At 37.4% G+C, this 17,908-nt stretch overlaps 1 protein-coding gene across 3 annotated transcripts; it reads left to right on the top strand.

The window, feature by feature from the left end:
• Positions 1-9,651: 9,651 nt before the first annotated feature.
• Positions 9,652-16,994, top strand: LOC107222623 (aminopeptidase N). Of its 3 annotated transcripts, none has more exons than XM_046732817.1 (12): positions 9,671-9,714; positions 9,965-10,018; positions 10,886-11,378; positions 11,815-11,973; positions 12,044-12,340; positions 12,457-12,797; positions 13,253-13,334; positions 13,816-14,676; positions 14,756-14,923; positions 15,018-15,164; positions 15,253-15,331; positions 15,607-16,994. In XM_046732817.1, exons 3-12 carry the CDS (start codon positions 10,888-10,890, stop codon positions 15,898-15,900), a joined length of 2,919 nt encoding a protein of 972 aa, XP_046588773.1. In that variant the 5' UTR covers positions 9,671-9,714; positions 9,965-10,018; positions 10,886-10,887; the 3' UTR covers positions 15,901-16,994. The 3 variants fall into 3 exon arrangements, with proteins under 3 accessions (XP_015517542.1, XP_046588773.1, XP_046588772.1); XM_046732816.1 differs by having other exon boundaries at positions 9,677-9,714; positions 9,883-10,018; XM_015662056.2 differs by lacking the exon at positions 9,965-10,018 and having other exon boundaries at positions 9,652-9,714.
• The last annotated feature ends 914 nt before the right edge of the window (positions 16,995-17,908 follow it).

Below are 17,908 nucleotides of genomic sequence, written 5' to 3'. Positions count from 1 at the left end.
TTTTATTCAAGGTACGATTTAAAAATTTTCCTACTTAGATTCGTACCCCCGTTATCGCACACTTCAACGAGGAAATTTCCCCGCTTGTGACGTCATGGAATATATAAATGACAAAACAGTTCAGCGGTACCTTAATCTACGCTGCGGATGGCATGTACTCGTATTAGATATGCGTATAGTGTGACACAGGGAGTAAAAAAAAATCGTAGAATCACCCAAATCGATTTAAGCTAAACGAATAATTTCAACTTTCAGCTGATTTCATTGAAAATTTGACGGTTCCAAACAATGTTTAGTTGCACTAACCCGAACGTTCCGGTTGCAGAAAGATGTACCTGCGATTGAGTGCGTGCCTTTGCATCAATGAAATATTTTAATGTCGTTGAAGAATATAGTAATCTACGGAATCAAATTCAACCTTTTTGAATCAACTCCTATACGTCATTCAGTAAACAAAATGAGTTTGCCCAAACGAAGTGACTTTTATTTTTTTTCGTTCACTTATACATTGCTGAATACTTATGGTTGAATGAACTGAATAGCAAATGTGTCTATCGTCAGAAAATTCCGATGATTGGACGAAACAAATTAACTTTCTTAGCCTAAACAACTCAACTTTCGTACGATTAGTCTAGACAAATCTATATCTTGTAGGTCTCACCTGTTTTGTTGATCTAAGTCAGTGAAAATATAATTCAAGTAATTGGAAATACTTTTCTTGATTAAAATTTATGTATCAGTCAAAACAACAACATAATTGTTTCTATATGTATAAATATTTCGATGAATCTATCTACAATCACGAATAGCCTAATAAATTTAGCTACTTTCGAATATTATGGCGGTCGAAAAAAAACCACAACGGTTCGTGGTATGAAACAGCCGAGAAGATATGAAGATATTGAAATCCACATTTTCAGCGTGTTGGTCGAAACGAACGTTCACTAACTTAACTGTTTCATCCGCTATTTCGATACTTTCAACCTGTTTGAATACTGATAAAGTTCTTACATTGTTGCACAAGATCTCTTGACATGATCAAATGGCGATAGCTTCGTATCGCTGAAATATCTCGTCACCTAACAATCTTAATAACAGGCATGATTTATGCTCTGTTGTAAGGGTGAGGAGGACAACGCTAGTCCAATTCAATTGTCTCAAAACTCTTCTGTTCCGAAAATATATATACTTTCCGTTTTGAGGAAAGAATTTTTATGTATTAGTTTATTACAGGTGAGTCAAAAATTTATACAGACGATTGTTGTCAAAATCTTGCCGCCATCATTACGCAGGTAGTATATAATTTGCAGTTTGACTAAGAATAAAACATTTTATGTACAGACATATTCGTCAATGTTTGTCAAAAATCTCATAAATATCTCACAATAGTTTTTAAAAATACGTATTACGTGTGCAGTTGAAACTTTTTCATTTGAAATAAGTACTGAAAACATGGAAGTTCAGATCACTTTTCTAAAGTTGGAAACGAAAGATCGTATTTCAATATTCCTCATGTGAATACCTTTAACTTTGCGGAAAAAATTATACAACCTTTCAACTTTTCAAATGACAACAGATTATCTAAAGACGACCTCATGCCATTAGACATGCATTATGTAAATATGTAATATGCACGCAGTGATATGTGTTATCTAAACAGCATTTTTTACAAGATCGGTAATTTATTTATGACTGATAAGCGCTCATCTTGAGCCTTGACACCGTAACAGACCATTTCGTTTTTCCAATCGATCTTTGGTCGGTGATCAGTTATATCTGAATGCATTCCGCTCTTCTTACCTGTCGATAACGGTAAGATAATACAGCCATTACGCAAACAATTAATCCTGATTATATGTACGCTAAAGCGCGAGAACAAAGTAAGCGTTGATAAAAAATACGAGGCTGACTTCATCCTTAGCAGGATGTACGCAATTGTACCTTAATGAAAATAATTCTATTAATTTCTTTAAAAAATTCTATGCAAAATTGTAGGATTTGGGCCTATTCATAGTTTATGAACTTGGATCTGTTGACAATTCGTAGTTTTTCGTAGATTATAATCTTGAATATTATAATAAACTATGAATCAGCCTAGACCCGCAATTTTGCATATAAACTTTCAAAGAAAGTCATACAAATATTTTCACCAGGGTGAAATTGTCCTAGAGCATTAGTTTTGGGTGAAACGATTAGTAAAAACTACAATTCTTAAAGAATTGTTACGGCTTGCCCTTTTTCCTACTTTGTCATAGAGATCATTTTCACCAGGGTAGACATAGACGTGTAAGAACCTGATATCGATACTCGTGTACAGGTCGTAAATTCGTATATAAAAATTAGTGACCTATTTTGATAGAGCAAAATCAATAATTTCTTACTGCTTTTCAATGACCAATCCCGATTTGTTAAGTTAGAAATGTGTTATTCTTCATTAAGTAGTGAAAACGGCAGCGCAATTTTATTTTCCTAGGAAGGCATGGCAGTTCTTTTGTCGGAAATTTTTTTGAAACGATGCGAAAGGCCCTTGACACTCCAATAACTAGGGGAGAAATTATTTGTGACCGGTCGCAGTGCTGCTATTTATATAATGTTGTTACATTTTTCAGTAAAACATTCCGTATAACTCGGGGAATTTTCGGAATTTTAAAAAAGATAACAGTTGACACGGGCTGTTCCGAACCAACTCAATAAACGATTGATTATGACATTTTTATATTTTTACCACCATCGCGCACTGCCGAAACCCTATATGAAATGTTTTTTATGTTTCTTTGAATAACTCGTTTTTGGCATATCAGTTCTTAAACTTTTCTTAAAAACGTCCCAATCAGTGTTCAAAAACTGCTGATATAAATGTTTGACTTTCGATTTACGTTAAACCATTCACGCCAACTTCAAAATGGATTTTTAGTTTGTTCATGTGTATGGTACTAAATTGCATGTGAAAAGGAAGGTGAATACCATACAGAGTTGGAGAGATTTCGTCACTCTAAAGTCAGAGCTCAATCTCTTTGAGGGACGAGAGTATTCCAACGGCCGTCTTGGCCATTCGGCATAATGTTACATTATACTTATGACTATTTAATGTGTACAAAGGGACGACTCTTTTCAAAAAGAGGGGGCGGAGTAGCGAAGTGCTTTCTCACCCCTTATACCACCCTGCAGAGTTGATGCCGTTCATCTGTACCACTCAATATTCGTCGTCAACTGTTTCATTATTTGTCCCTGTCTTTGCGGTTACTGAGCCAACTCATATCATTGTACAGCCGGCTGTCTCAAGACTTTGGAACGAGAGCACTTACTTGTCCAATATACTCATTGTATCAAATACATTTTTGCCGTGATATTTCTTTAGCTTAAGGTCATGTAGTACTCCTACCTTCACCAACCGACCAAACTCACCCTTTTTCTTCCCATATTAAATAGACAAACGAACGGAAAGGGTTCAAATTTTGAAGATACGTCGCTCCTGTGGAACGGAATTCAGGGAGGTTACTTATAAGCAAGTTACTCCCAACCAAGGAATGCTCGGCAATGGGCTCGGCTGATCGTGAGAGTACCTTTTATGTATTTACGAAATTATTATAATTGATAGTTCTCTCTGGCAACCTCAATATTGCATAAAAACAGTCTCAGGATGGCTCATTTTACCCCTCATTCTTTTGAAAATTGCGCAAAGTATTTTAGCTACGCACTTTTTCCCCCCAAAATGCGAGAAATATGGAAATAGTAACACGTGCCAAAATACCACACATCTCTTTGACGATTTTCCGGATGTGAGTAACACTTTCCTGAATTCCGTTACAAAAGAGCGATGTACCGTCCAAATTTGTATCTTTTCCGTTCGTCTTTTTATTCAATATAGAAAGAAAAAGAGTGAGTTTGCTCGGTCAGTAAGGGTAGGAATACCGCATGACCTTAACGTTTGGTTGCAACAAATGAGGGACCTTTTCGGTTATAACCAAAGCAAACCCTGATTGTTAATTGTGTCATACTGATATCAGAAATAGGATTAAAAATCTTCATTACATGAATACGAATGTGAAGTTGGCGCCACGAGTCGAAGGATAGTACAGGAATTACACGAATACTAGCGTGAACGCACCATAAGCCAAGACGAGCGCTGTAATAACACGAGTCAGATATCGTATATCCGCACGTATGTTACTTGCTGTTTTTCCCAACACTTTTGATGAAAAGTTTTATTCGAGAAAAGGTGAATGTGCGCCTGACATCGCGCAGAACTTGGGTCAGACAACTTACACTTATAATTACAGTGCGTAAAAAGTAGTTATTCCAGAGTATAAATGTGCCGAAGAAAACCCTAGTGTGTAGGATATAGCATCTTGCTTGCGCGTATGTGCCAACGTCGTATTACCACATTGTTTAGAGGTTACGACTCTAAACACACAGCACAACCTTTACGACCGCTTCAGAGGTTTCAAAAAATGAACTTTCCGAACAAGTGTTGGAAAAAATATCGTGTGTCAGATGTGCACACTTGTTACACAATAGGTATTATATCATTCAATCAAGAATGAACGTATTGAAAAATGGCTCCGTGAGTTTTGTTCTTTGTGCGACTGTTGTTAGCCTTAGCACTAAATAATTATTTTGAGAACTTTCTTCTGGTTCCTGAAGGTAGAAAACAAAACAAAATTTGGATCTACTATCGACCTGGTTCTACGGCATAGAAATTTTGTAGGGACCTTCCTTTGATTTGCGATTTTATTTCGTAAACCTGATTCTACTTAGATTAGAGTTTTATTGGCAGGTACATTTTGCCATCTGTATACGATAGATGATGGATCACCAGACACCTCAAATTGGCTTGAGACTCACGGTGAAGCATGATTAGACAATCACTCATTTCTCAAAGCCGGTATGAGATTAATAATTCCAGAACTTTTGCGTCAGTAAATTCAAGTTTTTAGTAGCATCGGGGCCACAACATATTTTCCAAAACTATGGAGAATCACATTATTGTTTCACAGAACAACTGCCACACCAAAGCTTTTCACTACCATTCCGTCATCTGCTCATTTACTTTGATGTCAAATTAAGGCGACTTTGGTTACGGGAGCCGAAAATCATGAACTGGGTCAGACAGAAAATATGTCATTTTATTTCCCAAATCTCAAAGGTAATTAAAGTGCTCTATAACTTGTCCACCGTGAATTATGGACGCGGTACGCAGTTTCAATAATCCTTCAAGTTGCATTAAGACGAATGAAAATAAAAATATTTTCATATACACTGTAGATCTTCAGACAATAGTCATTATGAGAACTAATTCGATAATTATCAATGTCTGCAGGTCTACTTCTCAATCTCTTTGCAATATCGATTGAAGATTATGTAGTTATCTTGACTTACGAAATATCAGCTAGCTTAATATTATCATTGTACACAATGATAAGATAGAATTTGTGTCTACGCAAAAATTATGACAAGAACCTCTGGGCAAATTGAAATACAAACATACATCATATGTGAATTTGCAATTATTTATCAATCAATTATAAACAATGCTCAGGTGTGCCATGACCGACAATAAATTACCGAGACGGGATACGAAGGATATCATCTGAGATGAAGAATATTTGTACATAAAAGCGCCGGTTTTGAAGAAAAAATATTTATCAAATGGCGGGAATCCACAGTAAAGTGAGCAAATTATATTTCGATACGCATTTTCAGGGACTTTTTCGCTTTATTAACTTCTGTGTTATAGATGTTTCCCAACTCGAAAACAGAGGAAGTTGCTCGAAATTATTCGCAAGCCGCTAATATAAAGAATGACTAGTATAAGTACATAGAAGGGATAAAAAGTCTTGGGTGTGACGGTCAATTGCCAAAGAAATGAAACTATTGGGACGTTTCGGTCGAAGCATAGCCAGCCATCCTCAGGTCTGTAAAACGAGAAAATATGGATATTTTATAACATGTGCTTGATATAATAATACGGCAGACTAAAAAATAAAATTATTAGAGTTCCGGGGTGTAAATTTTTAACCCATTGCACGTTGTCAGAACTTCTCAGATTATGGAGGTTAGGAAACTCCACTTGATGTTTTGACTCTAATAAACTACTAAATGACATATATTATGCATATATTATGCATATATATATATATTTCAGAATTTATCAGCACTTAACGTTATTGGATGCTAACGATTAATAACTTACGATTATTGACTTCTTCAAAAGTACATATTGAAAAATGTCCTCACCCCTCGGCCTTTGAATTCGCTCTTTAGGTCGGAGGCTCCACTAGGTAGGTACGCACAGCAGCACGTAGCAGAGCTTTCCTAAGCAGCGTAACTAATTCCTAACGGCGCCACAGCCAATATTGGGGCCTATGGGTCTCGAGTGAACCCATAATGTTTTAGAGGAAGGATGTGTAACTTGTCCCAATCACATGCAAATCTCAGCAGGTTGCTTTGAAAGCCTCAACACGTCTCTAACAAGTATAGCCAACTTCCAGCTGCTCTTCAATCGACGCGGAAGTCAGTAAATCCATTTCCTTTTGTCCCCAACATTAAAACCCGTCTAGTTAAATGAAAAATGGTTAATCATATCGTACGTGATTTGTATCAACATAGTTTAACACGCACCCCCCGTTTTTTAACGCCACAGTTGAAAGAGCCAATGGCTATAAGGATTCTCACTTTGCAATGCCTCATCTGGTGGAACAAAATCAAACTAATGCAATCGGGCTGACAGCTGACCGTTGACCACGTTTTTTCGCATGTGGATGGTAGAACAGCTATATTATTGATTACGTTTCATTAATGTATGTGACATGAGTAATTTGAAGTCCAAGAATTACAATTTGCCTCCATTAAAATTAAAAACTTAGTTTATGTGATGATAAAATTGCGCCGGCAACCAGGCTATGATGTCTTCAGGACATTTTCCAATAGATGGTACCAAACGTGAAAATACATGATACGCAACTTCTTTTGGTACAAAATTCGAATTTTGAATCCTTTTCCAAGTTTTTAAAGGCTAATTTGCATGACTTGCTTACAAATGACACCCATCCAAATTTTTTAGCAACGTTACTTGCAGCACCTGAAAATGACTGAAAAAAATCGGTGTTTTGATCTGATTGGTGCAACAATATGAAAAATTGATATAACCGAGTTTTCTCTCCTTTATCGACACGTGGACTTTCGGCGTAATGTCATTTCTGTTTTGCCATCTGTCTACAAAACAAAAATCAAGTAGGCTGCGTATTAATTTTGAAAAGCCAGTACACCATTTCATAACGTTAAAACACTGCTGAATTAATGAAAAACGGGCTCTCCTCCCAATTCGGAAGATGCTTTAGACATAACTACTTTTTGGTTATACTTTTAAAATTTTGTTTTCTCATTAGTTATATTCACTTAAAATGGAGCGAGGCTTAAGTCCCAAATTTGAAAAGTCCCGAAAACGTTTAATTCCGAATTATTTGGTGACGACACTTAAAATAAAGAAATCAAACTTTTACAAAGCAACAAAAGTTTCGAATGGTCGGAAATCTGACGGCTCAAACTTCCGAAATGCAAGATTCTGAAAATTCAAGTTACGATACAACATAGTTCCGAAACGTAGAGTTCCCATAGAACAAAATTCCGAAAATTAAGTTTGGATAGAGTGAAATTCCGAAAGTTAAAATATACTCACACAGCGTAGTTTAATCAACAATTGGGTGTAAAAAATCAGAAAAACCAAAAATCAGAATTATGAGGATTCGGAAAATAAAAATATCGAAAATCCAGAACAAAGAAAGATGAAAGTGGCGAAATTTCATCACGCCAGAAATTCACAGAACTGAAAACCTTCGATTATTCGAAATTTCGATGTTTAAAATTTTTTAATCTTCACATTTTCGCACTTTTGGAACTTTGACTTGCTGAAGTTATGCCCTTTCGGAAGTTTTCACTTCCGCAACTTTGATCGTCGGGTTTCAGACCATCCGATACTTTGATGTTTCATCAAAGTTTGGTTTCTTTAATTTGAGAAAAATTCGGAATTCGGTGTTTTCGGAACTTTTCAAATTCGTATATGTCTAACCGAGCAAATTTCGAAACACGCGTAAGCCGCATTTGAAATATTGCTATATCAGAAGCCAAGCTAATTGGAAGGGCAAAAAGGTCCAGTAAACAAATTCTAGTTGCTCTTAATTATTATATTGGAATTAATTACCTAGACTTGGCTAAATAATAAATAATACCTGCCGCATGCGAATAATACCCAATAGTTGAACTGCCATTGGGATATTCACATCGGTGACGAAGCATTCCAAAATATCCTGTGGTATCGGGTCAATCTTATTGCCAATGAGAGACTTGTTAGTTTATCTGTTGACATGTCGAGATCTCACTTTCAATGAATCTTTCTGAAGTTTGTAGTATTTAATGTTCTTTGCGACACCATCGTTAAGTATGAAACAGCCTGGGAATATTGATAAGAACTAGTAAAAAACGATTCGCGTCTGTTTTGAATTATTTCGACAAAGTCTAACGGATCGTGACTGGACATGTTGTCAAAAGGAATTGTTTATCTTGACCACCTGTCCGTCTCCGGATCATTAACTAACGGATTATGCAGTTCTCTTCTCAATAAATGTAGACAATAATAAAGACTATACATATATGTGAATTTGTTTATTGTTTTTCACTGTTTCGTATCAATAATCCTAGGCTACTTCAAATGGTGATGGTGATGAATAGTGATGGATAGTGATGGGACACAATCAACATTGAACACCTAATCAGAGTGAAAGTTAGATCTCGACATGTCAACAGAAAAACTGAAAAGTCTTTCACTGAGTGTCGACCTGACATTATATGATAATTTGGAATATCTCGTTATTATTGTCAATGCCCGGAGGACATAAATATTGGATTTATGATTCAGCTAATGCCAGGTAATAAATGTTAGTGAAATAATGAGGACTATTAAATTGAATCTGTTCACCTTTTCCTTTTTTTAAATAGCTTGATGCATGTTCTACCCATATTTTATACGCGGTATACGCATGTTTTAAAATTTTCTTGGTTACACTTGCATAGTAAATTGTTTTAAGAATATGGGGCATTCCATGTCAAATTGACCAGGGTGTAAGCTTCGATCGCCTGGATTTGGACCGCGATTTTTTTACTGTTGTTCCAACTTTAAGAAGCCGTCAAATTTTGTTCAAATTTTTTGAGTAAATTTTTTATATTGCATTTTACTAATTGAAACCTTTTAATTCCCCTAAGATTTTAAAAAGTCAACAATAGCAAGTAAGTACAAATAAAGCAATTCATGTAGCTACGGTATAACAAACGTAGCAGAACACACTGCGGTTTAAAACTTATTCTTTTATCTAAGAATTAGATATCAGTTGTCTGAAAGAGTCATCCAATCGTAATTTTTCTTGTTGTAAAGCTTATTTGAAGTTTCGGTTTTGCATCCACTTAGCACATTAAAATACTATGTCATTCATCGATCCGTATTCGCAAATAAATGTGTTCTATCAGTTTTGTATGGGTCGGTCATCAATTACATTCGTTGTCTATGAAAGGATTTCCAGAGAGATAAATCGTCATCTTATCGTGGATGAGTAGAAGATCACCTGATTAGAATCTGCCTTAAATATCGTGAAGCTACACGTTTCTGATGGTGGTCGAGGTGTCTTTTTACCACGCATGGACATAACCATCTTCTTCAGTCAGGTAAATGATTCGAAATACTTAGTGCGTAGAGTAATGTACCTGAAACTATTTTGTATATCGAGTATAGAAACAGTTTAAGTGGAAGTGAAACCTATATAATGGAGGTTTTTCTCCAAAGTATGGTGTTATATTAGAAAGTGGATAAGAGTGATGACTGTTATGTTTCAGTATGCATACTAGCGCTGTAACATATTGGTTTTACTATCGAAGGATTTAGAATCGTATCAATACCATCTACGTATCTTTCTAGGCATATTAGTCCATGAAAATTTACTTTGAGCTCTTAACCCTTTGAGTCATAGTGGTATGTATTTTTACCATCTATTTTATATCCATTTTTGTATTTTGAGAACTTTTTAACATATTTCTTTGCGATTTTTTGCCATTTCTGGCAATATGTTAATAGCTTTTCAATAATCGAGAGTAATTGTTGCGGTATAATGTAAGATATTATTGTTAGAAACAAACTGATTTAGAAAAATCGTGAATATTGAAGCAATAATTCATTTCCGATAAAGTCTCTCTCTGTAAATACTCACTATATAAATACGTGTTTTACATAAGTCAGAAGTTTTTGGGGTCACTAATTACGAATCGGAAGTCAGATTTTGAAAATTCAAGACGATGGGTCCAATATGGTGGACAAAAATTACAAATTCAATCCAATCCGGAGAAAAAACTCTGGCCAAGGTTCTTGGGTTTGCTGATAACGAATCTGAAATCAAAGTTTGAAATTTCAGTACCACGAATCCAATCAACGACCGTAACTCCTGCGTAGAATTTTCTGACCGGGTTCGTTCAAATTTGAAATTGATGGCCGCCATATGAGGTCCACCATACTGAATTTTTTAAATTCGATCTCAGATCAGCAGCCCCGAAAACCATTGTCTAAAGTTTTTTCGCCAGATTTGATTAGATATGAAACTTTCGTCAGCCATATTGGATGCGGCATCTTGAATTCTTGTTATTTAATTACCGCTTCGTAATCAGTGACCCGAAAAACCATTGAATATCATCTTATGATAAAAGTTGAGTTAGCAAAATAAGGTGCGACTCAAAAGGTCAAGTCAAAACACGAAGTACAGCAGTTTCCTGCCGTGTTCGTCGCATTTTGCCTTATTAAAATATTCATATATATTTGACATTTAAATACCACGTCTTCATCTTTCAGCCATGCAGAATTCTGGCTTTTTGATCGCGACTGTGGTCGCAGTTGTGGTTACTCTGACGTGGTCGACCCCTTTGAAGTTCAACGAGAACTTCCCGGTAGACACCTCGATCTTAATCTACAGACTGCCGTCCACGGTTATCCCAAACCACTATGATCTTGAACTAGTACCGCTCTTCACACCTGACCAGGAGTTCACTTTCACAGGCCAACTTAACATCAGCATCTCAGTGGTTGCTTTAACAAATGTGATTATTGTACACAGCGCAAACCTGAACATCAACCAGTCTGCGACTACGTTGTACAACGTTGCTAACGAGACTTTTGTTGCCATCGCTACTCAGACTTATGATGAGAATAGAGAATTTTGGATTCTCAGTTTTACAGAAAATCTTCCACTCGGAAATTATCGTCTTTACTTCAGTTTCGGTGGGGAATTGTTAACAGATATGCGTGGACTCTACCGCAGTTCCTACCAAATCGGAAACGAAACCAGGTCAATAGTTTAATAGCTCTCACGAGAAAATTGTGTGCACAGTGCAGATACAATTTAGGCATCACGGCAATATAATAGCCAAAAAGCATCTCAGAAAAATGTTTGTACAGGTTCACATACTGAGTTACATTTATTGAATACTTGGTAACATTAGGGTTAATGTCAATAAGCCCATGGTGTATCGTGTGCAAGTTATAAAGATTATGTATAACTCTATCCCACACTGTGATGTAGAAAAAATTAGGTCAAAAAAGACACACATTTACATTCCAGTGAATTCCGATATTCCGTGATGCAAATTGTATTTTGATTTCAATATAATAACTGATGTTCAGGTGCAGATGAGTAAAGTATTCATTTGGACGCCACAAAAGCTACTTAAATTAATCTCGTTAAACTTCTCTTATCTACGACTCTTTACTAACTTTCATTTCAGGTGGCTTGTGGCAACGCAATTCCAGGCTACGTCGGCTCGTCGTGCTTTTCCCTGTTTTGATGAACCTGGTTTGAAAGCAACCTTCAGTGTTCGCCTCGCGCATTTCACAAACCAAACTGCTCTTTCGAACATGCCCAATATATCTACTAGCGATGCCGAGTAAGTCGCAACATCCTTATATTTGGCACATTGATGCACCTCATGCTAAACGTTGTGGTTCACGTCTTAGCGCAACAATTGGAGGTCGTGTTTGGACGCAATTCGAGACAACGTCAGTGATGTCGACCTATCTCTTAGCCTTTGTCATTTCGGATTTCGAGAAGCTGAGTAGTGAGGACGGATTTTTCGCCATCTGGTCACGGTCAGAGGCAGTTGATACCGGGTCTTGGGCCCTCGAAACTTCGCAAGCATGTTACCAGGTGTGTTTGAATATACTGGGTGAAGATCCCTGGCCTAAAATTGACCAAGTGGCCATTCCAGACTTTTCTGCGGGTGCAATGGAGAACTGGGGATTGATCACCTACAGGTATGCTCAGTTCAAAGGTGCAGATTGCTAACTAATAACCAATGCTAACCTTTTTCGAACGTCAAGAGACCAAATCTAGCTGATGTAGGCTCTGATTTTGGCGAATAATTTTCCAGAGAGAGGTTGCTTCTTTGGCAAGATGGCGAATCTAGCACAACGGCTCGCGAGACCATCAGTTCCATCATCAGTCACGAATTTGCTCACATCTGGTTCGGAAACCTGGTTTCTCCAAAATGGTGGGATCATCTCTGGTTCAACGAAGGTTTTGCTAGTTTCTTGGAATACCGAGTACCGTCACTAACTACTTGGATATGGCGTTATGCTGAAAGGGCAATCACTGATCAACAGCTACCAGCCTTGATTACTGATTCTTTGGAAACGACACGTCCGATGACCAACCCTGTAGGTAGTCCTGATTCGATCTGGAGTAGCTTCGACAATATCGCTTATGCCAAAAGTAAGTATTATCCGTTCATCTTCACAGCAGTGATTTTACATGTTCTACTTGCTATCTGCGTCGAGATTCTCGACTTGAAACATTGAGTTCTAAGTGAAGAGGATACGGAAATCGAGATACGTTGCATTTTTTTAAATATTTTATGTCGAGTATGAAACGATGTAAAATATAACTAGGTAGATGAATAATTCAATCATAAAATTATTTCCCGCAAGTTGGTAATAAGGCGTGGTTTTCATCAAACCATTCAAGTGGTATCGTAAAGAGTAAATTCGGTTTTATGAGGTACTGAATAAACTTATAAATGAATTTTGCATATAAGAATATTTTACATGACAATAATATTATTTTCGCAGCTATATCTTTATCCGTGCAGTATAGTTTTTAAATGTATCCTGAACTGCATGTTACTTATTTATCCGTTGATTTCTCAAACACTGAATTTTAACGTGTAGGTGCTTGCGTGATACGTATGCTCAACCGCGTGATGAGGGAAGACCTTTTTGAACTTGCGCTACGAAATTACCTCAACCAAACGTAAGTTAGTTAGTTGTTAACTAACATTTAAGATCAACGAGACTAGAAATCTAGCCGATGTTGAAATTAGGTATGTTTGACGAAGTTGTTGGATTGGTTAACTTGGCCTCACCGCTATACTCATCTGATTGTACAGTGCACTAAAAACAACGGTGTTAGGCTCACATCAATATTTTTATTGCTAAAATTTTCTTCTGAGCGGAACAAGAAATCTTGTTGCTCAATGAAAACCATATTGGTGCCGAGGCTAATGAGTAATGGAAAGAGACCTATACAAATATTATTGAAAAAATATAACTAAATTAGCTATTCTTCAAGATCGCGAAGGTATACCGTGTTCTGATGTGTCTTGTAGCGAGTGCATTGTAAGATCTCGAAAAAACTAGTTACTCGGCTAATAACATAATTATCTTATAAAGCAGATGTGTTTTTCCGCGTGTCACCATAATTGATAGTGAAAATGGCTAATTCTCCCTTACAGAGCTTTTGGAATTTTTGAACCGAGTGAACTTTGGGAACAAATGCAAATCGTGGCTGACAGTAATAGCGCGCTACAAAACCATATGCCGATCACAACAATCATGGAATCATGGACAGAACAAGCCGGTTTTCCCCTAGTCACCGTTTTGAGAAACTATTCAACTACGGTAGTGGCGTTTAGCCAAGAACGATTCTTCATGAATCGCAACTCACCGACAGCCGACCCAGAAGCTCAAAGGTGGTGGATCCCTATCACGGTTGCTCTGGGAACCAACCCTACGCGATGTAACAGTGCCTTTATACAACCCGACTGGCTTCGCGCCCAAGATAAAGCTATTATGATGAACGGATTCGCGAACGATACCTGGGTAATAGCAAATTGTCAAGGGATAGGGTTTTACAGGACCAACTACGATACTCAAAACTGGCGGATGCTCATCGACTATCTGAAGAGCACGGACTACGATCAGATCAATGCCATAAATAGAGCCATATTGGTCGATGATTCACTTAACTTGGCGCGCGCTGGATACATCGACTACTCAATCGCTTTGGACCTGCTCAGTTACATCACCAATGACCTTGACTTCATTGTGTGGCGCGCTGCCATCACCGATATCAGATACCTCAATACGATCCTTGTGAGCAGTGAAAACTACGTTTCCTGGCAGGGATTTTTGCATAGCTTGATTTCAAACGTCACAGAAACCTTGGGCTGGGTTCCCAATACCGCAGACGATCATCCTACCAGGATCCATCGAGAGCAAGTTCTCAATTTGGCTTGTCAGATTGATTACCCGGGCGCTCGGTCCGCGGCTGAATCTCTCTTCGACTTGTGGATCACTAATCCGCAGTTGAATCCGTAAGTATAAACTTGAGGTGCGAAATGGTTCAAATGTTGGTCCAAAGTGGGGTCTTTAATGCCAGTTTAATCATTGTAGGGTTGACCCAGACTTGAGATCAGTTGTGTATTGTTGGGGTGTCAAAACCGTCCCTGAGACAACTTGGGATATAATGTGGAATCGGTTCCTGACAGCTAGCCTCGCCACCGAAGAGAACTTGCTCCTGCGAGGATTGGCATGCACTGAAAATCCGGAAATAATTGAGAAGTACAATCAAAACCCGCACGATCCGCTAGTATGAAAGTATTCTTCAAACATTTTTTTTCACATTAGCCAATTGTTTGTTTTCTGCGTTTTATAGATACTTGCGGCTATCCATTACACCGAATTCAGGTATCCGATCACAAGATACATACACGGTCTTCTCAGCCATTCTGAACAGTGGCCAAAATAACGTTGACATACTTCTGAACTTCATCGAAAACTACACCGCAGACATCGCTGAATTGTTAGTAATTTAAAAAGTTTTTATCAACTACCAATTAGCATTAGAAGCGGTTTCTAAACCAATCATTTAATAAATGTCTTTCTTGTAGCTACGGAGGAATGGGTGATGTGAATAACATGCTCATTAGTATTGCGGGTCGTATCACCAACCAGCAACAGCTTGAAAAGGTACGTCAAGTCATAAATTTATCACTCATGCTGTCAAATGAAAACTTTTGATCTTGGTAAACAATCCATTTTACTTGAACGCCACTTCGGAGTCTGCATGTCTATTCATCGAAATTGGGAAAAGCAACTAGAATACTATTTCGAATAAATGCATGAACATAATTCGCAGGCGTTTACCGAGCTCTCTGTACTTCAATTATGGCAGCAGTTACCGATTAATTCACTATCGATATGCGTATAGATTCCCATTGTATTCACATCTTGGACAATTTTAGTTACAAGAAGTTACCAGCTCTGAAGCATTAGGTGCGAGCTCTGCAGTAATCCAGCGTACACTTCAAACTGCTAATGTAAATCTGGAATGGATTTCGAACTATGAACCACTCATCGAGGAATGGTTGTCTGAACAGGGCTTCATTTCTGATAGCACTGCTGCCCCTGTGGTTACCACACTGCCTCCAGACGTAGAAACGACAACCCTTGAAAGCGGTGCACCAGTTCTTACATCAAGTTTATTTCTTATCTCAAGTTTTGTCGCTATGGCGATGAGTAACTACGTGATTACGTGAAACACTGATTCGACTGGATAACTCATTCAATATAGTAAACTACATCCATCCTAGTCAATCATGTTACGAGATATGCATAAACACACATATCCTTCGGATGTACAAATGCGTGTTCGTAAAATTTCATATTGTGCATGGTATACCGCAAAGCACAGACTCGTCTTACTGCATTCTTCCATGACCACGAGCAGGTGCAAAGCAGGTATTTACAATTAGAATACCACATTGAATGCTGTTGGAGGTGCAATAAATGCAATATTATATGTTGATCCCCTTTCTAATTGCTTTTTAACTACACAGAAGCCGTGCACTATATTCATTTTTTTGACCGCTCCACCCTGAGCTTCCTGAGAGCAGGAAGTTATGAAACGTCCATTGTAGAATGGATTTTCGCAATTATATCAGACTTATCACTTAGTTCTTCTAACCCGATCCCTACACCGATTGGAAATCTGTCGTTCCGTAATACAATGAATCGATTTGCAAAGAGAGCAGATTTTTGCATCCAGAATTGATGTATTTATTCATAGAAATTTTCAAGCTCTATTCGCGTGTAGACATAAGCATATGAAATTTGTTATGTGGTTCCAAATAATTATACTACCAGTTGCATCAGTTTTTTAGATGCATCAAGTACAAATCCTTTCATGCATACATCTTTCCTTACATGTGATTCACTTGAAATGTTGCATTGATGGGCTTTTACGGTCGCTGATCACGAATCTGAACTTTAAATTTAAAAATTCAAAATGGTGGACCCAATATGGCGGATGTAAATTCAATAAGTTGTTTCATTAGCATAAAAACTTTATGTTACGTGTGTTATGTCCTCTAGACCTCACATTCTTTTCTCGCAGTCTTGTAGTCGTTATACACTCTGCATCCTCTCCTTATCTTCGCCGAGTTAACAGTATGCTCCCTCTACTCCTAAAATGCGACTACCCAGTCCCTTCTATCCTTCCTTCTATGTACACATTCTCAAGTCATCTTTGATTCGGCCAACATCTAAATTCACCTCTCTTCCTTTTTTCTTCGTCCACATCTTCTCACTGTACTCTCCATATCTTTGACAATAAACAAATTATACACTAAAACATTAAACTCCTCAATGCAACTTCCTCTCATTTCCTGTGATCCTTCGTACGTGCGTGTAGTCGACGGGTTACGAACTCGAAACATGATGTAATAACATCACAGCTGCGCGTGGATGCGGTCATCGATAGCCGCTCCTTGTGATAACTACCATCCACCCCGTAACACATGGTTTTTAAGGTCACTGACTACGAGTTTAAACTAGAATTTCAAAAATTCAATACGGTGGATCTAATATGGCGGACAAATAAGAACAAGAAGAAAATTTTTTTGTTGTGTATTAAGTTTGCGCGAAAATTGGCATTCAGATTTTCATGGTAAATTAGGAGGAAATGTTTTTTTTCCGTGGGGAAATACGATTTTTTACCATTTTTTTAGAGATGCTATTTTTACAATAAGTAAATAAATGAATTAAAAAAATTTTTTAGATTAAAAAATATTTCTGGAACCATGTGAAATCAAAAAACTGGGCAGTTGTTACCAAAATAGTAGTTTAATAAATAAAAAGCTGCAAAAAAAATGTGGGACGCTGAGAGTCCCAGCGTGAATTAAAAGGTTAAAACATAATAACATAATAACATATTGAGAACACATCATCTCTGACACTGGAAAATATCCGACAAAGATGTGACAATGTTTACTTGATGCAGTGAGTACACACATATATAATAGGAAGTGATTAGGTCGGGTATTGAAGCATCACCGTATTAAAAAAACCAGACCGTTCACAAATACATGATCAAAGGGTAGCTAAAAATGATTCCACTGCTCTAGTACTTTATGGAAATGTGTTTATAATTGGAAAGATACGTGCACCTATTGATCAATTCCTCAATAACGCAGTTTCCTGCCTCTGAAGCCAGACATGCTTATGAAGAGATGGTATTGCTTGATAAGATAATACTTGTTATGTGAT

The sequence above is a fragment of the Neodiprion lecontei genome, chromosome 2 (genome assembly GCF_021901455.1).
Source record: "Neodiprion lecontei isolate iyNeoLeco1 chromosome 2, iyNeoLeco1.1, whole genome shotgun sequence".
Lineage (NCBI taxonomy): Eukaryota > Metazoa > Arthropoda > Insecta > Hymenoptera > Diprionidae > Neodiprion > Neodiprion lecontei.
The sequence above is the reverse complement of the archived record's forward strand: the minus strand, read 5'-3'. Positions and strand labels throughout refer to the sequence as shown.